At 42.2% G+C, this 23,744-nt stretch overlaps 2 protein-coding genes across 3 annotated transcripts; both read left to right on the plus strand.

The window, feature by feature from the left end:
• Positions 1-3,808: 3,808 nt before the first annotated feature.
• On the plus strand, positions 3,809-23,175 carry TRA2B (transformer 2 beta homolog). Of its 2 annotated transcripts, XM_030494052.1 has the most exons (9): positions 3,809-3,958; positions 10,136-10,269; positions 14,358-14,520; positions 15,377-15,565; positions 16,824-16,939; positions 17,821-17,904; positions 21,015-21,074; positions 21,814-21,887; positions 22,759-23,175. In XM_030494052.1, exons 1-9 carry the CDS (start codon positions 3,923-3,925, stop codon positions 22,767-22,769), a joined length of 867 nt encoding a protein of 288 aa, XP_030349912.1. In that variant the 5' UTR covers positions 3,809-3,922; the 3' UTR covers positions 22,770-23,175. The 2 variants fall into 2 exon arrangements, with proteins under 2 accessions (XP_030349912.1, XP_030349913.1); XM_030494053.1 differs by lacking the exon at positions 22,759-23,175 and having other exon boundaries at positions 3,844-3,958; positions 21,814-21,895.
• LOC115611322 (translation initiation factor IF-2) lies at positions 3,965-9,804 on the plus strand. Its single transcript, XM_030494054.1, has 2 exons — positions 3,965-4,463; positions 9,587-9,804. Exons 1-2 carry the CDS (start codon positions 3,966-3,968, stop codon positions 9,668-9,670), a joined length of 582 nt encoding a protein of 193 aa, XP_030349914.1. The 5' UTR covers position 3,965; the 3' UTR covers positions 9,671-9,804.
• Positions 23,176-23,744: the final 569 nt, after the last annotated feature.

Here is a 23,744-nt window from a genome sequence, read left to right on the forward strand (position 1 = left end):
TGATAGTCTTCCATTTTGTGTCTTCAGGGGCTTAACATGCAGTTTTAGCGGTCTAACTGGGATAGGTGAAATGAAAAGGCCTGGAGAAGCAGTGTGGTTAGGAAAGACTTACAGTCTAAATGAAGGAGTTAATGTTTTTCTGCATGTTTCTGTCTTGTTTGGCGACAGAAACAGCTGCAGGATGGGGGCTAGCAGTAATACAGTGGTTTATGCTGGTGTTCAGCAGTTCAAATAGTTTGGGACTGACCCCTGGGTTGTGCTGGTGGAGGTGACCACCTTGTGGCGGGGAGAGGAGACGAGTGGCACTGAGCTCCCTACATTCCTTATTGCCACACCTCTGGGTGAGCGAAAGGCCGAGAGATGCATTTATTGGGATCAATGTGCATGTGCTTTTCAGAAAAAAAGTGGGATAAGTGGGTCAGGCAGATCATCCCTCTGCGTTTTCTTCTTTCTGTCTCTCAGCACTGGGCTGCCATGGACACCTAGCCAAGGACCTCAGGCTGCAAGGCCAGTCATGCTTTGCTGCACTGTTGGTGGTGAAGCCTGTCCCTGAAACAGGTTAAGTGGATTAAGGAATCTTCTGCCACAGAGAGATTCTCGTACTCACCTTGCTCACACAAGCACAGGTCAGTCTGTTTAAACTCCTCTGTCTGCTCTGACACCTCTCCTGCAACTGAACCATGCACAAAAGATTGTTTTGTTCAGGTTAATTAAATTGATTTTAGTCCCCAGTTTCACACTGCAAGTAGTATCACCGATAATCTCAGTGAAACCTCCTCCCCAGTCTTTTGAAAAGGAGAGAGCTTAAATAATAGCAGCCTGGAGAGAAGAACCAAAGAACCATTGCAAGCCTGGAAGCACACGGGATCATAAGGCTGTGTAGGATCTCCTACAATCCACGGCATGTCGACATCCCTCTTGCAGCCCTGCAGTGTCACCTATCAGATCATTCACGGCTCCACTGCAGAGATGGAATCTCCCTACCACGAGCTCCCCAAGCTCCACTCCCATGAGTAATGCAAGACGAGGAGAAATTATTATTTTGACAAATAGCAGTGCTTACTCAGGGGCTGCTAATTCTTTGGCATTCGCTTACTGAATTGCAGGTTATGGAAAAAAGACCCCACACTTCTGAAATTCATGAAAAGATTGATTTTATTTTCAGTGGCGCACTGTGATTCCAACGTGTCTGCAGCTGCACAGCCAACCTGACAGCTCCCCGCTCCCCCTCCGCCTCTCCTTGCCCCCGCAGCACGCCAACACGCTTACTGGAGCACAGAGAAACCACATCAGGGAGTGAGCCAGCTCGAAAATAATCAGTGAACCAGCGTTAGACAATTGCTGAAAGAGCAAATAGAGAGATGAGCATGGAGAGGACAGTCACTGCTTGAATGCGAGTCGTGTCTAAGCATGCTCTGAAATTAGCAGTGCACAACCTGAGCTGTTTGTAGATTTTGAGGTATCTCTTCTGAGGAATGAGTTGCCCCTGAAGATGATGAGCATGTGTGAGACTGCTATTTTAACTGCACAAGTGGGTTTTATAACATCTGACAGGAATATGGCTGTGGAGAACACGGTCAGGAGTCCCACAAATGCATGTTCACGCTGTAGAAACACAAGCTGGGAATGGCCCAAGCAAATCAGACAACATCTCTTGAATCCAGTTGCGTAACCTGCGTGAAGAGAAAGGAAGAGCTGCATCTCTGGGTACCTCCCACAGCAGGGAGATAATCTCCTTGGGATCATCTCACACATCTGCATCACCATGCAGACGCCAAGAACAGTGGGGTCAGATGTTTGCTGAAAGGTAGGATTGCTTCGGTTGGTGGTTGACCAAGTTTAACTATGAATAGAAAGGATCAGAGCGCTCTCTGATCAGCTGTCCCTTTGTCTTTGTGCCCTGTTCTCCTGCTCAGAGCATCTTCACGAGCACTGGGTCAGGGGAGCTGCAAGAGGCCCTTGCTTCTAGCAGACTTCAGCTGATTTCTCCCCAGTGGTGTCTCCTCAGTCCTGCTGGTGAAGGGGAAGAGCTCAAGGAGGGGTGGTCAGACCAATGTCTGGTTCTGCAGCAAGTGTTGTCAGCAGAGGTTTTGCTTTTACAGTCGCAGGACCCTCTCTGAGGGTCGTGGACTACTTAGCTTTATATAGACCAAGGGCTGGAAAATAAATGGCTGTTGAACTTCATGCACCAAAAGCGAACCAAAGGAGATTCCCTGTAAAGTTCAGGCACTTTCAGTCAAAACTCTTTGCTGCACAGTTTGGGGAAGTGATATGGTTTCTAAAGACAATCCATAACTTCAATGTCATGCTCCTGAATGTTAGCTAGCTTTGGCAGCTCATTTCAGATATCTCTCCCTGACCCTTCAGTACAGGATGCTCCTTCTCCCCCTTGTGTTACAAGCAGCATATAAGGAAAACTGATTTTCCTGAGCTCAAGTTCTCAATGATTCAATAAACATGTGGTGCTTTCTGTGACTGCATCCTTCCACCCTTGCTTGTGGCTTTGTACAGCACAGTGTATCACTAACTGTGCTGTAACAGCACCACAGCATGGAGATGAAGCCATTGCAAAGTGGCATTAAAAGACCCTGCAGCATCTCTAAGTCAGCGAAAGCTGCAAAACCCTTCCTCTTTGGTTGATAAATTTATCTTTGTGTTCTCGGGCTGGGAGGCAGAAGAAAGGCAGCCAAGCAGCCTCCAGCTTGTCTCTTCTCATGAGTGTCAAAGTTAATGGAAATGGAGCTGGAGTTCCCCCTGGGCGTTTCGGGAGTCATCACCTGGAAATGTGCAGTGCCGGAGCTGCTCGCCACACAGCTCGGCTCACCGGTGTTTAAAGCTATCAGTCAAATTGCTGTCTTCACTTTACAGTTTGCCACCAAGCTGGTGTTTTCAGCTTTACTGCTCGAGCATGTTGCTGCCACCTCTTAAATCTGTGTGGCAAATAGCGCTGGGAATAACCTCGGCAGCAAAAAATAGCCACTGTTAGAAGAGGTACTGAAGCGTTCAGCTCTTCACCTCACTGCTCATTTAACAGCACAAATGCAGGTGTGTGCAGAGCATTACCCCAAGTCTCACTATACAGAAAATGCATTTAAGTGAAGGGAAATAATTGCTGCTGGCGTGTCAGATGCTTATGGGAGCAGCATGGAGTGGGATTGCATCCTTTAGCAGCAGTGCATGGGGTAACCGGTGCACTGGGGTGTGCTGTCCTTCTGTCTCCACACTTCAACCCTTATGCAGTGCCATGGCTTCAAGAGCGCTAAGTCGGCGTTTCGCTTCAACCGAAGGGATGTATTATAAGTCACAGCAGCACACTCCATTTGGACGTCCGCGTTGACCTTTTGAGGATGATGGTGCTTTACTCGTGCTGCCTTGCCTTGCCAGCGTGGAATAAACCAAACGCGGCAGCCGGAGCGATGGAGAAAAAGGAGTTTGTGTCGCTCCTTGCAACGGAAGGAACAACCTCAGGACTGAGCTGCGGTGAGTGTTCAGTGATGCTATGCTGCCCTCAAGTGAGCGCTTTAGAAACACCCCAATCTTCGCTCCCGACCTGCTCTAAAATAAAGCCTTAATACTCCGGCCATCTCCTCCATGAACGCTCCAGGCAACCACAGCGAGGTTTATAAACCAGCCTGTGAGAGGAGAACCCGGCCTTTGGCCGCAGCCTCCCCAGCGCAGGGCCGTCTCCACCCGGCACTGAAGGGGTCAGGCTGTGACCGCAGCCCCGAGACCGAGCAGCGACCGGTCTCCCCGCGGCTGCCACTTCCATCGCCCGCGGAGGGCGGAGCTTCCCCTCACGGCCGGAGAGGGCGGGCTCCCAGCGTGCGCGCGGGGCCGCGTCACTTCCTCTGCGGAGGGTGCTGGCGCCGGGGACGCTTGTGTCGGCGGCGGCAGCGGCGAAGGGGAGCGGAGCGGCGGGACCATGAGCGACAGCGGGGAGCAGAACTACGGCGAGCGGGTAATACATGGAGCCTGAGTGCGCTGCCCGGCCGGGTCCCGTCTCTCTCCCCCCCCACACTCCTCTACGCTCTTTCGTCTCTCTCCGGGCGGTGCTGCCGCTCCCCACCCCCCGTGTCCTGCGGCCTGGGCGGAGCAGGTGGCGGCTGAGGAGGCCCCCGGCGGGGGAAGATGGCGGCCGGCCCGGCGGGGAGGGCGAACGGCAGGAACGCTGTAGCTGCCCGCCCGCCGGCGCGCTCCGTGGGGAGCCTGCCCGGCGCCATCTTGGGCTGGTGACCGGGCGCGCCGGAGAGAGGGACAAAATGGCCGAGGGCGGCGGGGCCCTGCCGCGGCGTGGCTCCGGCGGGGATGCCGCGGCCCTGCCCCGACAGTGGCGGGACATGGGCTGTGGCGGGGCCGGCTGCGCTCCACAGGGCCTCCCGCCGTGGGTGCGCGGCCCCTCAGGCTCCTCCGAGTGCGCAGCCGGAGGAGCTCTCCTCCTTCTCTATCCCGCCAGCCCGGTTAGGGTAGGGAAGGACCATCCTGAGCCGGTAGTAGTCTAAGCCTTTGTTACACGCTCTCCAAAGCTCCACTGCGGTTCGCTTCGGGTGAGCTACGTTGTAAATTGAGCTCCGATTTGCTGCTTCTCGCGCTCGCTTGTGAAACATTAACCTTGCTTCTTGATGTAATTGCAGCCTTTCATCCAGGCGGCTTGGTCTCTAATTTAGGTGTGATGGCAATAGTCGAAGGGTTAAACCTCAAACTGAACGTGCTCGGAGCTAGGGCAGCCTCCTTGCTTTGTGAAACCTGCAGAGTTACTGCAAGATGTTACTGCCTGGATGGAATTTTACTAATACTGCAGTAGATGACTTGCTGAGCTTCACATTTGTGATGTATGTCTGCAATACAGATTATCTATAGTTGGTTTTTCTCTAGTGAATCAGTCTTGTTTTCCTCTGGGGTCTTCAATTTTTGCAGCAATGCCTGAGTGCAGCAGTAAATAAATTTTAAACATTCACTCGAGGTGGCAAAAGAGAATATAACATTTCCGAGCACAAAATTGCAGTGTCTGTCTTTGAATATGGTGTTTTCTCATTCAAATTCGCTGTAGGAAGTTTTATTAGTATGCCTGCTTCTACTTCAAGGGAGGTTAGGCTGGAAAAATACAGTCTCAAGGAAGCTAAAAATGCTAGATGGAAATGAACACTGAAAGGTAGGGATTAAAGAATAGACTCATACCACCCCCAGTGTTATCTTTCCATTAAGGTCATCTTGTCACTCTTACAACTGGTGTATTTTTAGTGAGGGAGTATTACTTCTGGCTCGCTCAAGGTGGATTTCTGTGTGTTAGCTTTTCTAACAGTTGGTTTAATTTCAGTTAGACTGGAAACCAGTTTAAGATAGTAGCCTAACTTTAGGGAAGTTTGCTTTAATTTTCAATCGGAATGAGTGCAAATGTTAATAGTAAAGTGTCTTTGAAACGTGATTGAGCAGGGTATGATAGGGCAGCATTTGCTGTCCCACTTGCTCTGCCATTTTATCTTTTCTATACTTTTATTTAAGAAAAGCCCCATCATGTGCAGGCAGCCTTCACCAAGGCTTAAAATGAGTTATGTCTGAACTTCGTGAATCGTGAACAGATCAGGGAGTGGCTTTTCTAATGCTATTGCCGGTGTTATTGATGATGATTTTTGCTTATTGAAGGCTTATATTTTACTGAGTCAATGGCTTTCTTATTTTTCAAGCTGGAAACGCTAAAGTCTCTGCAGAGTAGAAACAGTGCTTGGATAAATAATCTAGGATATGACTTTACAACTGTCTGTTAAGCTGTTCCAAGTCCATACTGCCAAGAAGAATTGTGCTCCTGAAAACACGTTCCTGCCCTCTCCCTTGTGCTAGTGTTTGTACAGTCAGTCAGATCTGGGAAGTTTCCAGCTGCATTGCTTTGCAGGCTTGACTCGATTGTGTAGCCACGAGTCCTAATCTCGGCATTGGGGATGAAGAAGAGATACCAGGTGCTTTCACAAGTAATGGGACTTGCTATTTTGACAGCTGCCCAAACTCAAGGGGCTTATGTAACAGTTTAAAGAGGGGGGGAAAAAAAGGGGGGAGGTGAGAAAAGTATTCCTGGTCAAATTCGCTTGTACAGTCTGTACTGCGTACTGGGAATAAATGCTGGAAATTTTTATTTTTAACTGAAAATAATATAAATCGTTAAATGCTGCCAATACTAGAGCTTACTTCAAATACTGTCAGTGTGCTGTAATAATTGCCACATTTTCCTAGGTCATTTTTATTTTGTTTTCATTCATTGAAATTGCGCTAATTGAAGTGCACGTGATTCAGGCATGGAAGGGTTGGAAAGACTAGTTAAAGGAAAAAGAGTGAGTCTCATCCTGTCAGTTAATAGTGATTACTTGGTATGTGTCTGATCAGAAACTGTTTAATATGGTAGTCAGGGTTTTTTTTGTTTTGTTTTTTGATCAGAGTAACTTGAATGGTATCAATGCTTAATTTGTAAATCTGCTTACAAGGTATTTAACACATATATTCTCAGAAATGCTGGTTTTATTACTAACTCATGGAAGAAGGTCTGAAGAAACAGTTTGAGAAGGTTAGAAATAATCTGATAGCTTGATGCCACCGAGAGATTAGGGCATCCTCTGTGTTCCTCCTTCATCAGATGGCGCTTGATCTGACAACTTGGTGGCTGATTCAGTGCCCTAAACTGTCAGAAAACAGTTTGGTTTTTGCTGATGGGTTCGTTTCCTGCCAGTTTGGTGCACTGAATGAGCCCACAGGGTCAGTGCGGAGGCAGCTGGGCTTCCCTGCTCCTGGCCTGTTAGCTTGAGTCTGGGTTTCTTTTTGGCAGAGTTTGGAAACTGTTGCAGAAAGGGGTGGTTCTGCTTTCCCTCCTGAGTGGATTCCCAGCTGCCCCCAGCAGTGACTTGATCTGGTGATCAAGTGTTTCAGGGGTAGAGAGGCAAAAGCTGTTGGTTTTCCATTGGATGGATTGCTAAATTCAGTAGTAGAGAGGTTGAAGGAATGTGAAGTTGTCACAATCACACCTTGAATAAATCAGCTGCAGATTTGATAATTTATAATGCAAGTTTGCACCTTGCTTTGGGAAAACAAGTGGATGTATGTAAGCTTATTTAGGATTTTTTAAAGATACTGTTAATTTTATTTGCTTGTATCTTACATTGTTAACTGAAACCTGTAGCTCATATTCCCATGAGGAAAAACTGGGTCTTAGAAGTGTGAACACATGGTCCTTACATACCTTACAGCCGCTTCTGTCCATGGAAATCTTTTCTATCTACCACCCCAAAAATAATCCTGCTGCTGTGATGTTCTCTGCTCATAGAGGAGATGAATGTGCTCAGAGGTGTTAAAATTACCATCCTTCCAGTATTACACATTGGTTTTAATGTGCTTTTTAACTATGGAAAGAAGAGCTTAAAAACCACAGACCTGAACTTCAGGGCTTCCACCTGAATCCCAGTAATGCCTGGTGAAGGGGAAGAAGTGTTGGTAAAGATCAAGGGATCTGATGGTTTTTAAAATCCACGCTTCACAAACTCAAGGTTATAAAAAAATGGTTATTTAATACTGAACACCAGTCCTGATCTGCTTAGCAGCAGTGTTTCCATACAGGTAGGATAAAAAGGTTGGTGGTTCTTCTGTCTTCTTCCAAGTGTCGTGATGAGACCCTACTTGGGCATTTAAGAAAAACAAAACAAACCTTAAAACACACGAAACAAAAGAGCAAAAAGTGGGAAAAAGTTACTAAACAACAAAACCAGATGGTAAAAAACCACCAAACTCTCCAATTGAAGTGAGCTGTGGGAGTGGCTTGTGGGTGCAGTGTAACGGGGTATAAATGAAATTTGGAGTGCTGTAAGCTCCTGGTGCTTGAAATTTTGAGTAGGGAGAATTTCCTGGGGGTTGGGGTGGGTAACAACTTTGAAGTTTTAGGATTTATTACTAGTTTTAGTAATATCTGGAGCAGGTGAGGTGCCCTGAATTCCTTTAAGCCAGGAAGTAATCAAGTGGCATAATCCTATAAAATATGTAAAATAGATTGAAGATAAAGGTTTCAAAAGACTTATAAAACTTGAAAAAGGGTGTGGGGTATGTTTACAGGCAAGATCCTGCTGCTTCCCTCCCATCCTGCATTATTTCTTGCATCCTTTTCAGTACTAGACCACCAGTATTTGGACATGAATCTGGCCTGAATCTGTCGAGAGAGTTAGGTTTTGTGAAGAGGAGTGTTTTTCCTCAAATGAAGAACAGGTTTTTGTTTTTAGCCCTTCTTCAATCTTGCTTTAACTCTTTAAAAAGAGTTGAAGACTTACTATGGTTAAATTAATACATTACAGTAATGGGTTTAGGTTAAATTTGTTATTTGTAGCTTAGTTCTAAATATTTACACTCCCCTTTGCAGGTTAGTATATGAGGGAGTTAAAATTTAGAACACCTCCTTAAACTTTTTGACAGAGAAGAGTATGTCCTTGGCTTTGTTGCTCTTGGAATTAATTGAAAATCTGCTTTATCCCCCCCGAAATGTATTGTGTAGGCAATTGTAAACGGTTAAACTTCTGGTTTGAGTTGTATGGAAGTGGTTTAAGCATGATTAAGTTTGGGGTCAGCAGATGAGTTTCTGAACGCTTAGTACAGAATACCTGGGAAGTTGAGTGTTCAGGTTTAAGAGATGTTACAAAGATTTAAAAAGCAATGGGTTTTTTTTCTGGTACTCTGGTGGTGGTAGTGAGCATTCTTGATCAGAATTGACACAAAATTTAGAATTGTTTGGGTTTTGTTTGCAGGAAAAAACCTCAAATTCTGCTGCTGAATTTTACATTTTCTCTTAATATCTGGAAATAATACCTTCCAGTGTGTTCACAGTGAGTGTTTTGGCCATGTGACTGAAGTTAATATACTGATTTAACAAAAAAAAAAAAAACAGCTGAAAATGCTAATTAGGGTATGTCATTACCAAAGCTGATTTCAAATAAATAGTAGAGGAGATGGGGTCTTATTCTGTAACAGTGTTTGAGCACATTGCACCGAACTGCATTTTCGCTCGGTGGAAAATGATGATTTACTTGGAAGCATGAAGCCTGCACGTGTAATCATGCTTGTGCAGGCAGAGGAGGTGTGAGCGTGATCATAAACCTTCAAATTAGGCCTAAACTGCAAGAATGTCCCCAAAAGTACCATAATTGTAAGTCATTGAAGGACCAAACGCATTGTGCTTTCTGCATTCCAAAAGCACTTCAGTCACCTGTGGCCGCAGTAGGGACCTTACTTAAGTCACTTCTTGTTGATTTTTGTCTTAAGTATGTGGCTGACAGTGAAGTATTTTGACTCTCCTAATGCTAGAATTCATTAGTTGATGTTCAGTTGATCCACTGTGCATTTGCTATTAAATGCAGGAATAAATAGCAAATTCAGTTCCTTAGCACTAAGTTAAACTGAATTGACTGAATCTGTTTATAAAATAGTAGGACGTTTGGTAGATTCAATTCTTGAACTGCATATAATAGTAAAAGTCCACAAAACTTTTTTTTTTTCTAGTTTCAGTTTTGGCACTAGATTTTATCCTGGAGTTTTTAAATATTCTTCATCCTGTTCTTTTTCTATTAAGGTTAATGTTGAAGAAGGAAAATGCGGAAGTCGCCATTTGACAAGTTTTATAAATGAGAATTATTTGAAGCTCAGGAATAAGTGAAGCTGAAATTTGAAAAAAAAGAAAGTGAATGCATGCTAATTATCAGACCAGAAGTCCCACTTGTAGAATATTGAGCAATTTGTGTGAAGTGGGGAAGATGAAAGAAGTCAGAATTTGAAACGGAAGAATGAAGAAAAGGAATAAAAATGAAGTTAAGATAAGAAGTAATCTGGAATCTGAAAGCACTACGCTAAGTAATTACTAGTCTGTTTATGTGTCCCTGTATATTTTGCTAAACATGCATGCATTATCTGTTTAATAGCAAAAGTATATGCAGGGTAAAGAAGTGTCTATCAGGGAAAGAAAAAAAAACCTTAAAAAAAATAAAAAATCTAGGCAGTTCTAATGCCAACTGCCCGGACACATAGATGTGAATTTTTACCTTTTATTTCACTGGAGCTTGTTTACAGACCTGAGGTGAACGAGAAATTGTGTACAAATTAGGCTTTCAATATCTGCGTGCAGGAATCCCGTTCTGCTTCCAGAAGCGGAAGTGCTCATGGGTCTGGCAAGTCGGGGAGGCACACCCCTGCAAGATCTCGATCTAAGGAGGATTCCAGGCGGTCCAGGTCAAAATCTAGATCCAGGTCTGAATCCAGGTGAGTTTGCTTCTTTTACCTCTTCCTCCTCTTCACGAGTCAGATTGTTTATGAACTGAAGTCAAATTTAGCCCAGTTTTGTTTCCAGAGATAATGGGTGATCTGTGGACATTGGGCATGTTTGGTTTCAGGATTTGAAAAGCTGAACTATCAAGTTAGATCTTCCTGCAGCTTTTCCTGTACCAGTTACATAGACTTGTATCTTTGCTGATGCTATTTGGAGGTGGCCTGCCTTTTAAGTATTACAACAGTGGCTAGTTTCTGAGCATGAAGCACTAGGAACTCTAGATCTTAGTTTTTCTCAGGATGTTAGTTAGGTCGCATGAATGTGTGATGTTTTCTTACTGGAAGCAGTGATGTTTCTGGAGTACTTACTGATATATTCCATGAAAAAGAAGCAGTAGAGAGAAGTGTGAATTTCAACAGACATCTGTCTGACCTTTTAAACAATATTAACGGGCTGGAAAGCTTTAGACAGCTTTCTGAGCTCTCAACAAACTTGTGGAGAAAGTAACTTGCTTATTTTACTTGTTGCATGGGGATGCAAATGTACACTCTGAAAATGCCTTCTGCACTGCGTTGCCTATCCTTACCTGCTAAACTAGCTGTGTGCAGTGGCAGAGTTCTCTTAGAACTGCTAACACACATAACTGAGACATTTCTAGGTGTATTTTTAAGACTGTAAACATCACTGCTGGCCACTTTACATTGGCTTTACCAGGTGTGTCATGTAAGAGGTACCTATTAAATAAAGAATTGAGAGGCAACAAAGCCTGTAAATGCATGAATGGTGTTATTTTTCTAAAGTCTAGATAATTGAGTACTGACTATAGAAATGAATGTGTTCATAGTTTTACTCATTCATAAGCATTCAGGTTAGAAAATGTGGGTTTCAGCAGTGGGGTTTCCAGCTGAGCTGTTCACAATATACTACTTATGTGTGTAAGCAATGAATTAAGTGTGCCAAAGCCTGGGGGTCTGGCTGGAGGATGACAACACTGGAACATACTGTGCTATTAGCAATCACCCATGATGGAAAATGCTATCAAATACCGTGTTTAGATCTCCTTGCAAGATCACAGTGATCTATTTGAAAGCCTTTTGTGAGCAGGAAAATACATGGGAAATATTGACAGCAGAGGAATGGCCTTCGGGGTTTTTTGGTGCACTTCAGGCACAGTCACAAGTTTCAAATTATGCACTTGGCAATCCCTATAGTACAAGAACAAATATGTTAAATTATTAAATACTTGGTAGAGTAATACTACTTTATAGAGCATGAAATTGGAGTGACCTCTGGAATTGCCAGTAGTGAGAGATTCACTGGACAGCTCAGCAAGGGCCCAGTCCAAAATGCTGCTCAAGGCAGAGTCAGCTCTGAGCTCTGACTGTGTTCTCAGGGCTTGCTTTATCCAGCTGGGTTTTGAAAACCTCAGAGCATGGAGACTGCAAAACACTTTCGAGGAACCTTTGAATTTTAAAATAACAAGCAAGTCAGGACCCAGCCCAGCACATCCTTAATCCATAACCCCTAGGGATGCCGTATTCTATAAAGCACCGTGTTTCTCACTTGCAGAATAACTATAATACTGTGTAAGAATGCAGTCACAAATTGTATAAAATGCTGGAAGAAGCAAATACAAGATCTAGCAAATACAAGACAGAGAATTTACAAGAGACCTAGCAAATCGTTTATGATAAACCAACCTTTAACTAGTACTCTGGCAACTGACTTGTTAGTTTCTGATGAACAGAAGTAGAAGCTACGGCTACCACAGCTTCCTGAGCATTTAACAGCTGTCTTTAAAGTGCAGTATACTTCCAGTATTTCCAGCCTTCGGCAGAACTAGAGTATGTTCATTAGCAGATTTGGGCAGAATTGGGTCAAGGCACATATTTAGAACCAATATATTTATCTCTTTTCAGTGCTGTCACATGTTTGAATGTGATCACAAACAAGTGATCTCACTCTGGCTCTCACCAGAGAAACAACCTTGTGCGAACTTTCCTATTTCTTGGTGGTTTCTGTTGCAAATGTACTTCTGAGTGACCAGCTTTATAAATTAAACTTTGATTTGGGAACAAATCTGTGTCCTGGCATATTTATCATTTGGGGTATGGATATACTTGATTTAAAAACCTGCTTTTTTTACGTTTTCATTAGCAGCATAGCAAGCTTGTTAGTTTTGGTTGACTGTGAAGTCTAAACAATTCTTAATGAAGGAATGGGAATTGTCAGCTGTGGTGGCTTCACAGTAAAGCAGAGTAATAGCAGTATGACATTTAAGGCAGCAATACAAGCAGTACCTCTATAAAATCAGCCTTGTTCTTTCACATAATGATAACCTGGTTTAGAAGTGTCCAGATCTTCTTCAGTGTAATGGGTGTATTTTGTTACCTGGAACATCAGCTCTGTGTTTGTTTTTTTTTTCTTCTATGTCAGAGGTTGAAATGTGACTGTATCTATTGAACTATTATTATTATTTATTATTACTGTCTTTCCTACTCAGGAAAGACAGTAATAATTTTTATTTTAATTTTATCTTTTTTTATTTATAAAAATAGTATTTTTATTTTATTATTCATTTATCTTTTTTAAAATTTAATTTTAATTTATCTTTTTTCACTTTCTGTGGCCAAAAAGTAACTTAGTCTTTCTAAATATGTAGTTAGAAGTGTTGTAATGGGACATGCTAAAGTCATTTCTCCTGAATATGTATTTGGAGATAATGTACCAATTATATATGTTTCAAATTTAAGACATACTTAGCTGGCTCACTTCAGACAAGGCTGAAGGCATTGTATTTTTTTTTTGAGGAGGCCAGTAATGTGCAGAGTATATATGGTGCAGTTTGGCTGTCTGGTGACACTTAGCTAGTGAGAAATCCTGACTGTGGAAGAAGCTGTTAAATGCTCAGGGGTAAAAACGGGTGCAAGTGAAGAGCTTTGTTCATGCCAAGTGTAGTGTTGGTGGAGGTACGGTGAAACACGGTTGAGCAATGATGGTAGCTTATGGTTTTGGTCAGTACTTAACTACCTCGGCTTCTACAAACTAGAGGAAGGACGTTTAAGACACAAACAAAGAGTCTGAAGATTAACAATTTGTGATTAGGAGCCTTTGAATATGAAACTGTTTATTGCACTTGCAGCGATTTTCTTTGTAGCTGTGTAGAATGCAGATTATTCAGCAACTGCCATCAGCAGGCCAAGGTCAGGCGTTACGGTCCAACTTCAGTGCCCGTCCAACTTCTCAACTAAGATTGTTTGTGTTGGGAGGGCTGAGGGTTTAGGGGAAGGAATTGAAGTGTTTCAGAACCTCGTGTCCACAGACCTCGTGCTGTCACAAAATGCTTCTGGAACTGTTCTGAGGCCTGGGCTGGAATTAGTGAGCAGTTGCTCCTTTGCCTAAATGCATTTGAAGTGTGAACACATAAGCATTCATGAACAGCTAATGTTAAATAACTGTTGAAATACCAGAAGGAAAATAAGGCTACTACAGCTTTTCTTCAGTTGTATTAAGCTCTGTTTTGGGGGCATTTGCCAGACTTCTGTGTTTGTAATTATGCACGGTGTAAAAAGTATATTTGCTTTTCAGTGACACTGAAAGCAGTGCTAGTCTGGGTACTATAATAAGCAGAAGTGTGCATCTCTGCAATCCTGCATGCTTTATGTTAAGTCATATTTACTCCTGTTCTCTTTTTCTGTTAGTCTTTGAAAGAAAACCACCCCAGCTATTTTTATTGCAGTGCTAGTGTAAATGCTGTGAAGATACTGTGTGAAACCAAGATAGTCTTGCTGGAGAAAGTTACAAGCTATTGGGGAATTAAAAGCTAACTGAAATGAAGTTAACAGGAAGTTGAGTTTTCTGTTCTGCAGTAGGAATGCTCTGAGAGCATCTACAGTAATCTAATTGTAAAGATTTAGCATACACTCCTTGAGAGTAGTGACGAAAATGATTACAGCTACATCATCTGATCCTTCAGGTTTTTGGAATATGGCTCTTTTTGTTTGTGAACATCTGGCTTAATTTTTGAAGGGTTAAAAACCCCCAAACCCAGCACTGTACCTTTCTTTTTTATTTCGCTCAGATCTAGATCAAGGAGGAGTTCCCGTAGACACTACACAAGATCACGCTCCCGCTCCCGCTCTCACAGGAGATCCAGAAGTAGGTCTTACAGTCGGGATTATCGGCGGCGACACAGTCACAGCCATTCCCCCATGTCTACTCGCAGGCGTCATATCGGAAACAGGGTACGTCTGGTACCGAAGATGGCTTCTGCATAGTCCTGAATACATCCTGTAATCACTCAGTTGGGCTTTTCCAGGAAAAACAATTCTGCTTCAGGTCTATTTAATAGATATTGTTGAGGTTAATTGTCATTTGGCTTTTGATAAGCCATGGATCTCTGTAAGATCATTGAGGATCGGGGGGTGAGGGTGTCTTGTTTGCCTGTTTTTTAACAGATGCCTTTAGAAGTGCTTTCAGTGCCAACAGCTGTCACTATACCCACGGTAATAAGTAAGTGAATATATGCAGCAAAGGATGGGGGTAGAATTAAGGGAGAGAAACATTTGTGATTTTCTTGGATTAGAAAGCCCGAGCAACTAAAATTTCATTTCATTAAAAGCTGTTTTGATGGAGTCTTTATTAAATGAGCATGCAAAGCAGTTTGCTTTTAGCTGCTTTATAGGCTCGGGCAGCTGAGCGTGGTGTGGTTTGTGCTGAAGTGGGGGAGGAGGTGATAACTAACACAGATGAAGATGTGATCCAGGCCTCTCTCTGTGCGTGTGTGTGTATATATAAATCTCCACAAGCAACAGACATAAACTAGCCTTTGGAGGGAAATTTTTTCTAAATGCAGTACTTATGTGCTGTAACTGTAGTTTGCACAGCACATGAGAAACACAAAGTATTTCTGTGAAAGGAGGCTTGTGAGTCTGTAAGCTTGACTGTAATAGTGTCTATTAGCAGATTAACCCAACCTGAATTGCAGCAGTATCGTCGTCATTGTTTTGTGTTGAAGCTCTGACAGTCACAACTCGTAAAATGCCTTGTACTGCAAATAAAAGCAATTTTATTCTAATATCTGTCTGCCCCTTCCTTTAGGCAAATCCTGACCCAAACTGTTGTCTCGGCGTGTTTGGATTGAGCCTGTACACCACAGAAAGAGATCTGAGAGAAGTTTTCTCCAAGTATGGTCCCATTGCTGATGTTTCCATTGTGTATGATCAGCAGTCTCGGCGTTCAAGGGGATTTGCATTTGTGTACTTCGAAAACGTTGAGGATGCTAAGGAAGTAGGTTGGGGTACAGTATTATATGGAATGGTTGCTGTGTTCTCAGGTGCTAGGATGTATATTCTGTATCCTGGGGAAACTCGGGGCCTAAGAAATATCAGGCACCTCGTAATAAATGTTGGAGTCTTAGTTCAAAAGATTTCTACTGTGTACCAGAGGAGAGAGTGGAGAGACATGAATACTGGTCCCTGTGCAGGCTGAGCTGTTTTGTAATTCATAAAAGCAAACTTCAGGCTAGCCATGGTGCAAACTATGCCAATAAGGAAGAGAAAATAGAAACACAGGCTCTCTGTTTCAATTACAAGAGTTCCTTCCTAACTCCACATGTGATCTTACATTTTACAGGCATGTTCAGAGTGGACCAGGCAGCCATTTCAGAGCTCTCTGGGAGTGCTACCGTGCCTTCTGCTGACCTCTAGTGCTTCAGTCTGAAAGGGGTGGCAGGGGGGAATCTTTTCCAGAAAAATAAAAGGCCAGGCTCTATGTGTCAGCCTCAATATAAGAAATGATGGGATTTGTGCTTACAAATGAACGAACAGGGAATTGTGCTACAGAATGGACAGGGAATTCTGTATTCAGCGGGTGTAGAATTCTATGCTCAGGCCAGCCCTTGGAGATTAGCATGCTTACGGGCTGTAACTAGGTTTATATTCTGCATAAGTTCCATTATTTCAAGTCTCTAATGTAGTTTTTTTCCAAATTTGGCTTGAAGGCTTCCATGTTAGGTTGGAGTTTTGGATGTAGGGGGTCCTGCTCATTGGCAGAAAATAACCCAGTGGGTTTTGTTTGGTTTTTGTTTGAGGTTTGTGGGGTTTGGTTTTTACTTCAGATTTACTTATGACTCAGATACTACTATATTCAAGATTGTGGTACGTTTTGAGAATGTATTGGAGGAAAAAAATCTTAACAGTGCTCCTTTGTGAACTTCTAAATGTTTTGCTTCATGTTGTGTGTTGGAGTAGTTACAGCTCCGTAAGTATGTTTGAAAGTTCCTCTTAATCATGTTGGAAACAGATATATTGAAACAATTATGCAGAATTAGTCACATTTTAAGTGGTTACTGAACCTTACATCCAGCTGGCCTGGAATGTCTTACAGTTTATCTTCAGTGTTACGAATAAGGCATCAGGGAAACTCAAGATGTGCATCCTGAGCCATTTTAGGACTTAATACTTGAAGTAGTGGTTGTGTGAAGTGAAACTTACATTGGTAATAAAGTTCATACCTACAGCTAATGGCATTTTATCACTCTGTTTAGGCAAAGGAACGTGCCAATGGAATGGAGCTGGATGGAAGAAGGATCCGAGTAGACTTCTCCATAACAAAAAGACCTCACACACCTACCCCTGGAATCTATATGGGAAGACCCACTTAGTAAGTTACTTGTGTGGGTTTATTTCCAAATCAGCATGGGGTAGGATTAATAGTCTTGTGACAGCCATCAGTAGTAATGCGTATCTTTCCAGCTCTTCAGATACAAGGGGTTCATTTATAGAGCACTTGTCAGTGACTGATTGAGGGTCAGCCTGGATTACAGTGAGCAGAAACTTGGGTTTCTTAGTTACACAGCCCAGACGTAAGCTATCTAAACATTTAAATAAGTCTATGGTAAGATTTTTTTTGACAACTTCTAAATTATTCTCAATGGTTGTCATATGTACCTTCAAATATTACTGTCTTCTGCAAGCTCAAGTTTTCAAGAGTGAATTAACAAATACTAATTGAGCAGCTCTGTGGCACAGTTCGCCCTGTCCACAGAGCGCACTTGAAGTCAAAAGTTGCAAGGAATTTAAATTTTCCCAAGTAATTTTCCAGTTGTTTTCCCACAACATTCAGTTTATGGTATTGGTGGTTATGTAGCTGATGATTTGTTGAGACTGCAGGTCATTTTTTAATCAGAAAGTTCTCCCAAAAGGAGCTTTCCGAGAGTTAAAAGTGAATGAAGAGTTGTCGCAGAATGGAATTCTTTGTGTGCCTGTGATATCAAAAGGTTAAGAGGTTTCAGACCAAGGAGGAAAGGAGCTGTCTTAAAGTTCAAGCATTTTTAAAAAGCAATTAAGTAGTTCTGTTCCCATCTGCACTGATAGGAAAGTAAGAGTGCTCACAATCACTTCAGCTGCGAGGATGCAAGGTAGTAATATAACCCAGTTAAAATGTTGTACGCTCAACTGTGACTGTGTGTCTACTGAGAAGCACTGCAAACCATATGAATGCTTTATATTTTATTAAATGTAATTCTCTTTGATTACTTGCAGTGGCAGCTCACGACGACGAGATTACTATGACAGAGGGTATGACAGAGGGTATGATGATCGTGACTATTACAGCAGATCGTACAGGTGAGGCAATATTTATAATGTTCACCTGCTATTTAAACTGTGCTTCCTCATCTACCTTTCTGCCTCTCTAAGTGTAAAGCATGCCTATGTATGCCAAAATACTTTTGCACTCACTGTCATTCTGGAATCTTACTATGAAATATTTACCAGAATGACTGCTCAGTACAAATCAGATTGGACACATTGAGAAATCTTTGTCATGTTTAACGTGTGGAACGAGTTAGTCCATAAGGGTTTTTTTAATCTGCATTAAGTTGTGAAAAACCAAGTGTGTTGTCTATACTCTGATTTAAAAAATAATCTTCTGTTAGTTCATCTGTTAGCGTTGAAATGGTGAGAACACAGGTGCAGATCTAATATTTGAATTAGTATTATAGTGTGAACTTAACATTTTGAGTGTAATGTAGTAGACAAAATGTGGGAAATTCAGTGGTCGCTAGTATTGCCTACTAAAAATTATGGCACCTCAAACGTTGCCAAAAATAAGGGATCAGGGATTGGAACATTGTGTTCTGTATCGGACATTTGCATAAAAAAAGCTTTTATTGACATACTCTGTCAGGTTGGATGGGTGTGTTTTACTTGAAATACTCCTCCTATTTATGTCTGTCTTCACTGTAAACTTCTGTGTTTGACAGCATAGTAGTTAGCTGAAAGAGGTGAATATTCAGGGGGCAAAACACATTGTCAGAGGACGAGTAAAGTTGATAGAAATTCTCTTGAAAACATGGTGGTTGTGTAATTGGTTTAGTGATAAAGCAGGTTTGTCCTCTGTGTTTTCCATTAAGAGTGCCAACAAGACTTGTCCCTGTGAAATCCTCACTATTTCTGGGACACTGTTAAGTTAGGACTTAAAAACTCCTAAATTAACACAAAGATAGGAGTTGATTTTTTTTCTGTTTGCAATTACTAAATGTTCCTGTAGTTGCAGAATTCTGTAGTGGTACTTCCTTAGTGGTTTGCAAAGCTTACATCAGCAATGGATGGATTTATGATTGTTCCCTGATAGAAACCATATATTCGTGGAAATACATGAATTCAAATTGCATTGTCACATTATAGCCTCATTTCACTTAATATCCTGAAAGGAATTCACTGAAATCTGGTGGATAAATACACTGAAGCAGCTCACTAGAGTGTTGGGGAACAGAGAAGACTTGCAACATAGTCTGCTAAGCTCTTTGTTAAGTGGTGCTTCTAGCTTGCTGCTCCCACTTCCCATGTTTTCTATGGGATTCTGATGTAAACCTCTCGGAATGGCAAAGGCACCTAAAGACCAGCAAAAGATGTGGTGCTCTGCTGTGTTTGGTAGGAGTTTTACACCACTATTCTTCATAGTGCAGATTTCTTCATTCTTTCCCAAAGGATCAGTCAGGGTGTACTGGTTGTCCTTGAAATCTGTTGTCTGTTGCTTGCGTGTTCTTAAAATGTAATTTATTCCTTGTTACATTATGGCATGACCCCAAGTCTTTAAGTGCTTACGTGTTACCTTTTTCTGATGAAGAGTGGCTCAGATGTTGGTGAAACATTATCAGAAGTTGTAATTACATCAGTTCTGGGTGCATGCTTGTGAAAATAATTGCAGACTGTGGTAGAGGCTGAACATAAAGACTACAGGCACAGGATGAGGAAGAGCAGACTAGTAAGTAGTGATGTTAGAAGATGGGCTACTGCAGTTAGGGTGCTAGTCTGAGTGTAGCAGAATTCCCAGCCATGCTCTGGTCCAGCTCAGTGAGGCAGTCATGCACTGGACAATGTTCTGACCTTCCTTCATACTCTCCCATCCTGTGTCTGTTGTGAACTAGGGCTTTGGGGTGGAAATACTCAAATATTGACAATTCCAGTAAAGATAATTTCCATTTCCTACGTTGGGCGGGGGGAATGGAAAAAGAAAAACCCCAAAATAACCCCAAACACCCACCCCCTCAATGTGTTAAAGGTCAATGCAGAACCTTTATAATGTTTCTTGATAGCAGAAACAGTAAATGTAAGCAACGGGTGGTTTGTGTGTGGCTACATTCTCATCCTGCAGATAATGGTGGTTTGAGGGAGAGAGAACAGTGTTTGGTATGTTGTGAGTGCTTCCTTGAGGAAGTTAGAATTGTTGAAGATGCAGTAGAGCATTGCATACTAGTACTCCACCCTAGAAAATCAATTGGTAACAATTACTTTGCCTTCCTTGCCCCCTGTGCAGTGAAGCCTTAAGGGAAATACAATTTCAGATGGGAATTGTCATGTTAAAACTTCCATTGCTTTTTGTTGCTGTGGGATGTTTGGTCTTGTCTGGAAAAGTGTCTGTAAAGTAAAGAAGAACATTTGAAAAAACCCAATTTGCACATTGGCTCACTACCAAATGAAGAAGACATTAAAAAAATAATAGTAATTGAAAAAGGAGACCTGCTGATTGAAAGTGTGGTGTTTGGGGGCTCTTTGTCCTTCATCTGATTTACAGCCTTTTTGAGGTGCTGCGAAACATCTCTGGCAGTGACTGTTCCATAATCCAAACTTGATTTAGTCTCCTGGTAATGCTCTACTGCATCTAAATCTGTGGAGGTACCAGCCAAAAGGCTGTTAAATACTATAACGTATTGTTTCAGTTCTAGGCAGCAGCTATATCAGGAGAAGTTGTATCATAGTTCTTAAATGCCTTTGTTTAAACATGACTGTGAAATGTTAAAATGTAAGAATGTGGGATTTTTCCCCTTACCTCCCCCTTGGAATCAGCTTTTTCTCAGGACATGAATTGATCTTGCTACAAGACTTGCTTGCCTCAAGCAGGGAAGCACCTGAGAATAGAAGCGGCCTTAGAAGTGAAGGCTGGGTACCAATCTTAAATTGCTGCTTGTTGAAGAGTGTGACATTGTGAAATAGAATATTGGTGAAGTGGAACATGAGTCCTCTTTGGCTGCTCCTTGACACCAAGTTTAGCCGGCTCATTCCAGGAATGCATAAAAAAGAACATAATGAATTCATTCAATATTATCCAATGTAGGAACTGATGTTTTCTTGTCTTTGTTATTTTTCTTATGCTTGATGATGCTTCTTGCTTGTACAATGAACTTTTTGTTCGTTTTTAAAATTCAAAAGCCATTCTGCTTTTGTATTCACAGAGGAGGTGGTGGTGGTGGCGGAGGATGGAGAGCTGTTCAAGACAGGGATCAGTTTTACAGGTATTAAAGGAAAGCTTTTAGTGTCTGGTCATCAGTGAGAAATATATGTGGTATTTTTTTGAGTGTTCTGTGACTCAAGCCTCCAATAGGCTCGATTCTTTAAACACACGAACAGAAACTGGGTGGATGCTGAGCACTTGCAGCTCGTCAGTGAGCAGGGTGATTCATTTCAAAGGTTCTTTCATCGCTGTGTGAAGGGGTCAGGTTAGTACAAGGACACGTTAGCAAAGGAAAAACTGTGTGATTTATGCCAAAAAGTTAGTATCCTGAATGTAAGCGGAACTAGGCAAGAAAACACAAAGCTTGAGAGAGTGCCTGGGTTAGAGGGATTTGGGGGTGAGGTTGGTTGTAGCAGTGACTGCCAGTCAAAGAAACTCTTCTGTCTTGGGACAAATAATTTAGATTAAAAGCTAAGGTGTGTGACTTGGCTTGTTTGGGATGCTCCTGGCGTGAAGCACTAAAGTGGCATTTAGTCAAATTGTGAATGCAAGAGAGCTTATATTTCTTCTGTTGGTCCAAAGTAATAGTAGTCTGAAATGGTAATAAAAAGAGTATTAAGAAAATTCAAATCCTTGCTTTCTTATCCAATAGAAATATTGATCAGTTATTTACGTGCTCGTTAGCTTCCCCAGGTATACTCTTGATACCAGGATGGGGTTAGAAGTATCAGCATAAAGCTGCTGCAACTCATCTACCGCAGGCTTTAACGAAGGGATTTTTGTGTCACCCTCTCTGACAGGAGGAGGTCACCATCCCCATATTACAGCCGAGGGGGCTACAGATCTCGATCCAGATCTCGATCCTATTCACCTCGTAAGTAGTCACAGAGCTTGCATGTCAAAAGCAGATTCCCTGCTCTTTGCCTGAACAACGTCTTTGGAGCTCTTGTGTCCATACAGACTGTTTGACTTCAGTGTGGTTATTTTTTCTTTTGAACCACAGTTCTCTTTAATGTTTCATTGAGCAACTGGCAACCTTGAGGACACAGCAAATATTTAGTTTGCAAATAAACCAAACTAGATAATACCACTTGTTAAAAAGTCTGAGGTACCATTTCTTTCTCCGAAACAGGAAAACAGGAGGTTGTAGTATGTTGACAGTTTGGTTACTGCTGGGGCAGCAAGGTTGAATCCCCAAGCCTCACATGTTCTAACACTAAAACTGAATTTCCCAACATAACTTGTTAAAGAGGAGGTTAACCTCATCTGAGCTCCAAACAGGGCTTTTTTTTTTTTTTCCCTGAATTGCTTATTTGCATGGAAGATAAAGCTGCATTTTGATGGCAGAAATGTAATAAACCGCAGTAGCATTCCTAGCATAGTGCCTTTGTAATGGATACAGAGTGAATGAATAGGTCGTGTTCTCATGTTTACCCTTTGTGTCCAAACGAAAACAAGTGTGACTCCTTTTACTGATCCATAGGGAAACTGGCCACCACAGAGCAGTTATACGAATTCTCATTGTGCACCAAAACACTGGCCCTGGGCATATGACAGGAACTGGGAGTTTCCTACACAAAGGAACTTACTGGTAGAGCTGTACTGACTGCTTGAATTTATCATCGACACATCACAAGATGTTTAAATTCGATGCAGATCTGAGGGGAGGCAGTGAGTTTACAAGAAATCTTAAACAAATGTCAATCCTTGGAAGTCTAACAGTGTATGTGTTTTTTTTCTTCCAGGTCGCTATTAAAGCATGACATATGGAGGAATTTCTAGCTACAGCCTTTGAGTTGAAATTGCAAGTTTGTGGACAATATTTTTATTGTCTCTTCCATTTAAACAAGTGAACAGTGCCTAGCGAATAGGTGACTTTTACACCTTTTACGAAGACTACTTCTGTGGTGTTAAATGCTGTTTCATTCTGCATATTTGTGTAGTTTGGTGCTTTGTTTCAAGTTGTGTTTTGAAAGGAGTATGTTTTGCATGTATTTTTTTAGTCTCCATTTTGACTCCTGAAAGGTTTCTATTGTAAAAACAAACTATTCAGTTAGTTTTTTCTACTGATTCCAAGGTATTCTGAAGATCAAAGCCTGTGTAAAATGCTTTCCAAAAGTGAAAAATAAAATAAAAAGAAGTTTGTTTTTTCTTTTCCTACTCACTTTTGCCAAGTGTAAGTTATGGGTTGAAAAGACACTAGAACACTTATGCTATTGTATGCTGCAATAATGTTTAAAACCCAGAAGTAAAATTCAGCCTAACTTGGTGTTGCTGGCTAGTTGTTCTCTAAAGTTAATAGCTTCAGGTATGTAAACCCAGTGTGTAGAGAAGTCGGTGTGCAGGAGCAAGAAACGTCATTCAGCAGCACTGTACGCATGGAGCAAGACCTGTAACAAACCCTTGGTAATGCTGTTGAGCTTTGAGGTGAGTGAGCTGTGAGCAGTTTATCTCCTACAGACCTTCAGTGGAGGTAAATGAGCATGCACTTAGAGAAGCCAGTGAAGTAACATTTAGACTACTTTGATTTTTCTTACTTCTTATTTCTTCTGCCCTGTCCCTGACAGCGTTCAAGGCCAGGCTGGATGGGGTTTGGAGCAACCTGCCCTAGTGGAAGGTGTCCCTGCCCATGGCAGGGGCTTGGAACTGGATGAGCTTTAAGGTCCCTTCCAACCCAAACCATTCTATCTATGATTCTTGATTCACTGATGATCTTCTTCCTAAAGAGTAC

Source organism: Strigops habroptila, chromosome 8 (genome assembly GCF_004027225.2).
Source record: "Strigops habroptila isolate Jane chromosome 8, bStrHab1.2.pri, whole genome shotgun sequence".
In the NCBI taxonomy this organism is placed as follows: domain Eukaryota; kingdom Metazoa; phylum Chordata; class Aves; order Psittaciformes; family Psittacidae; genus Strigops; species Strigops habroptila.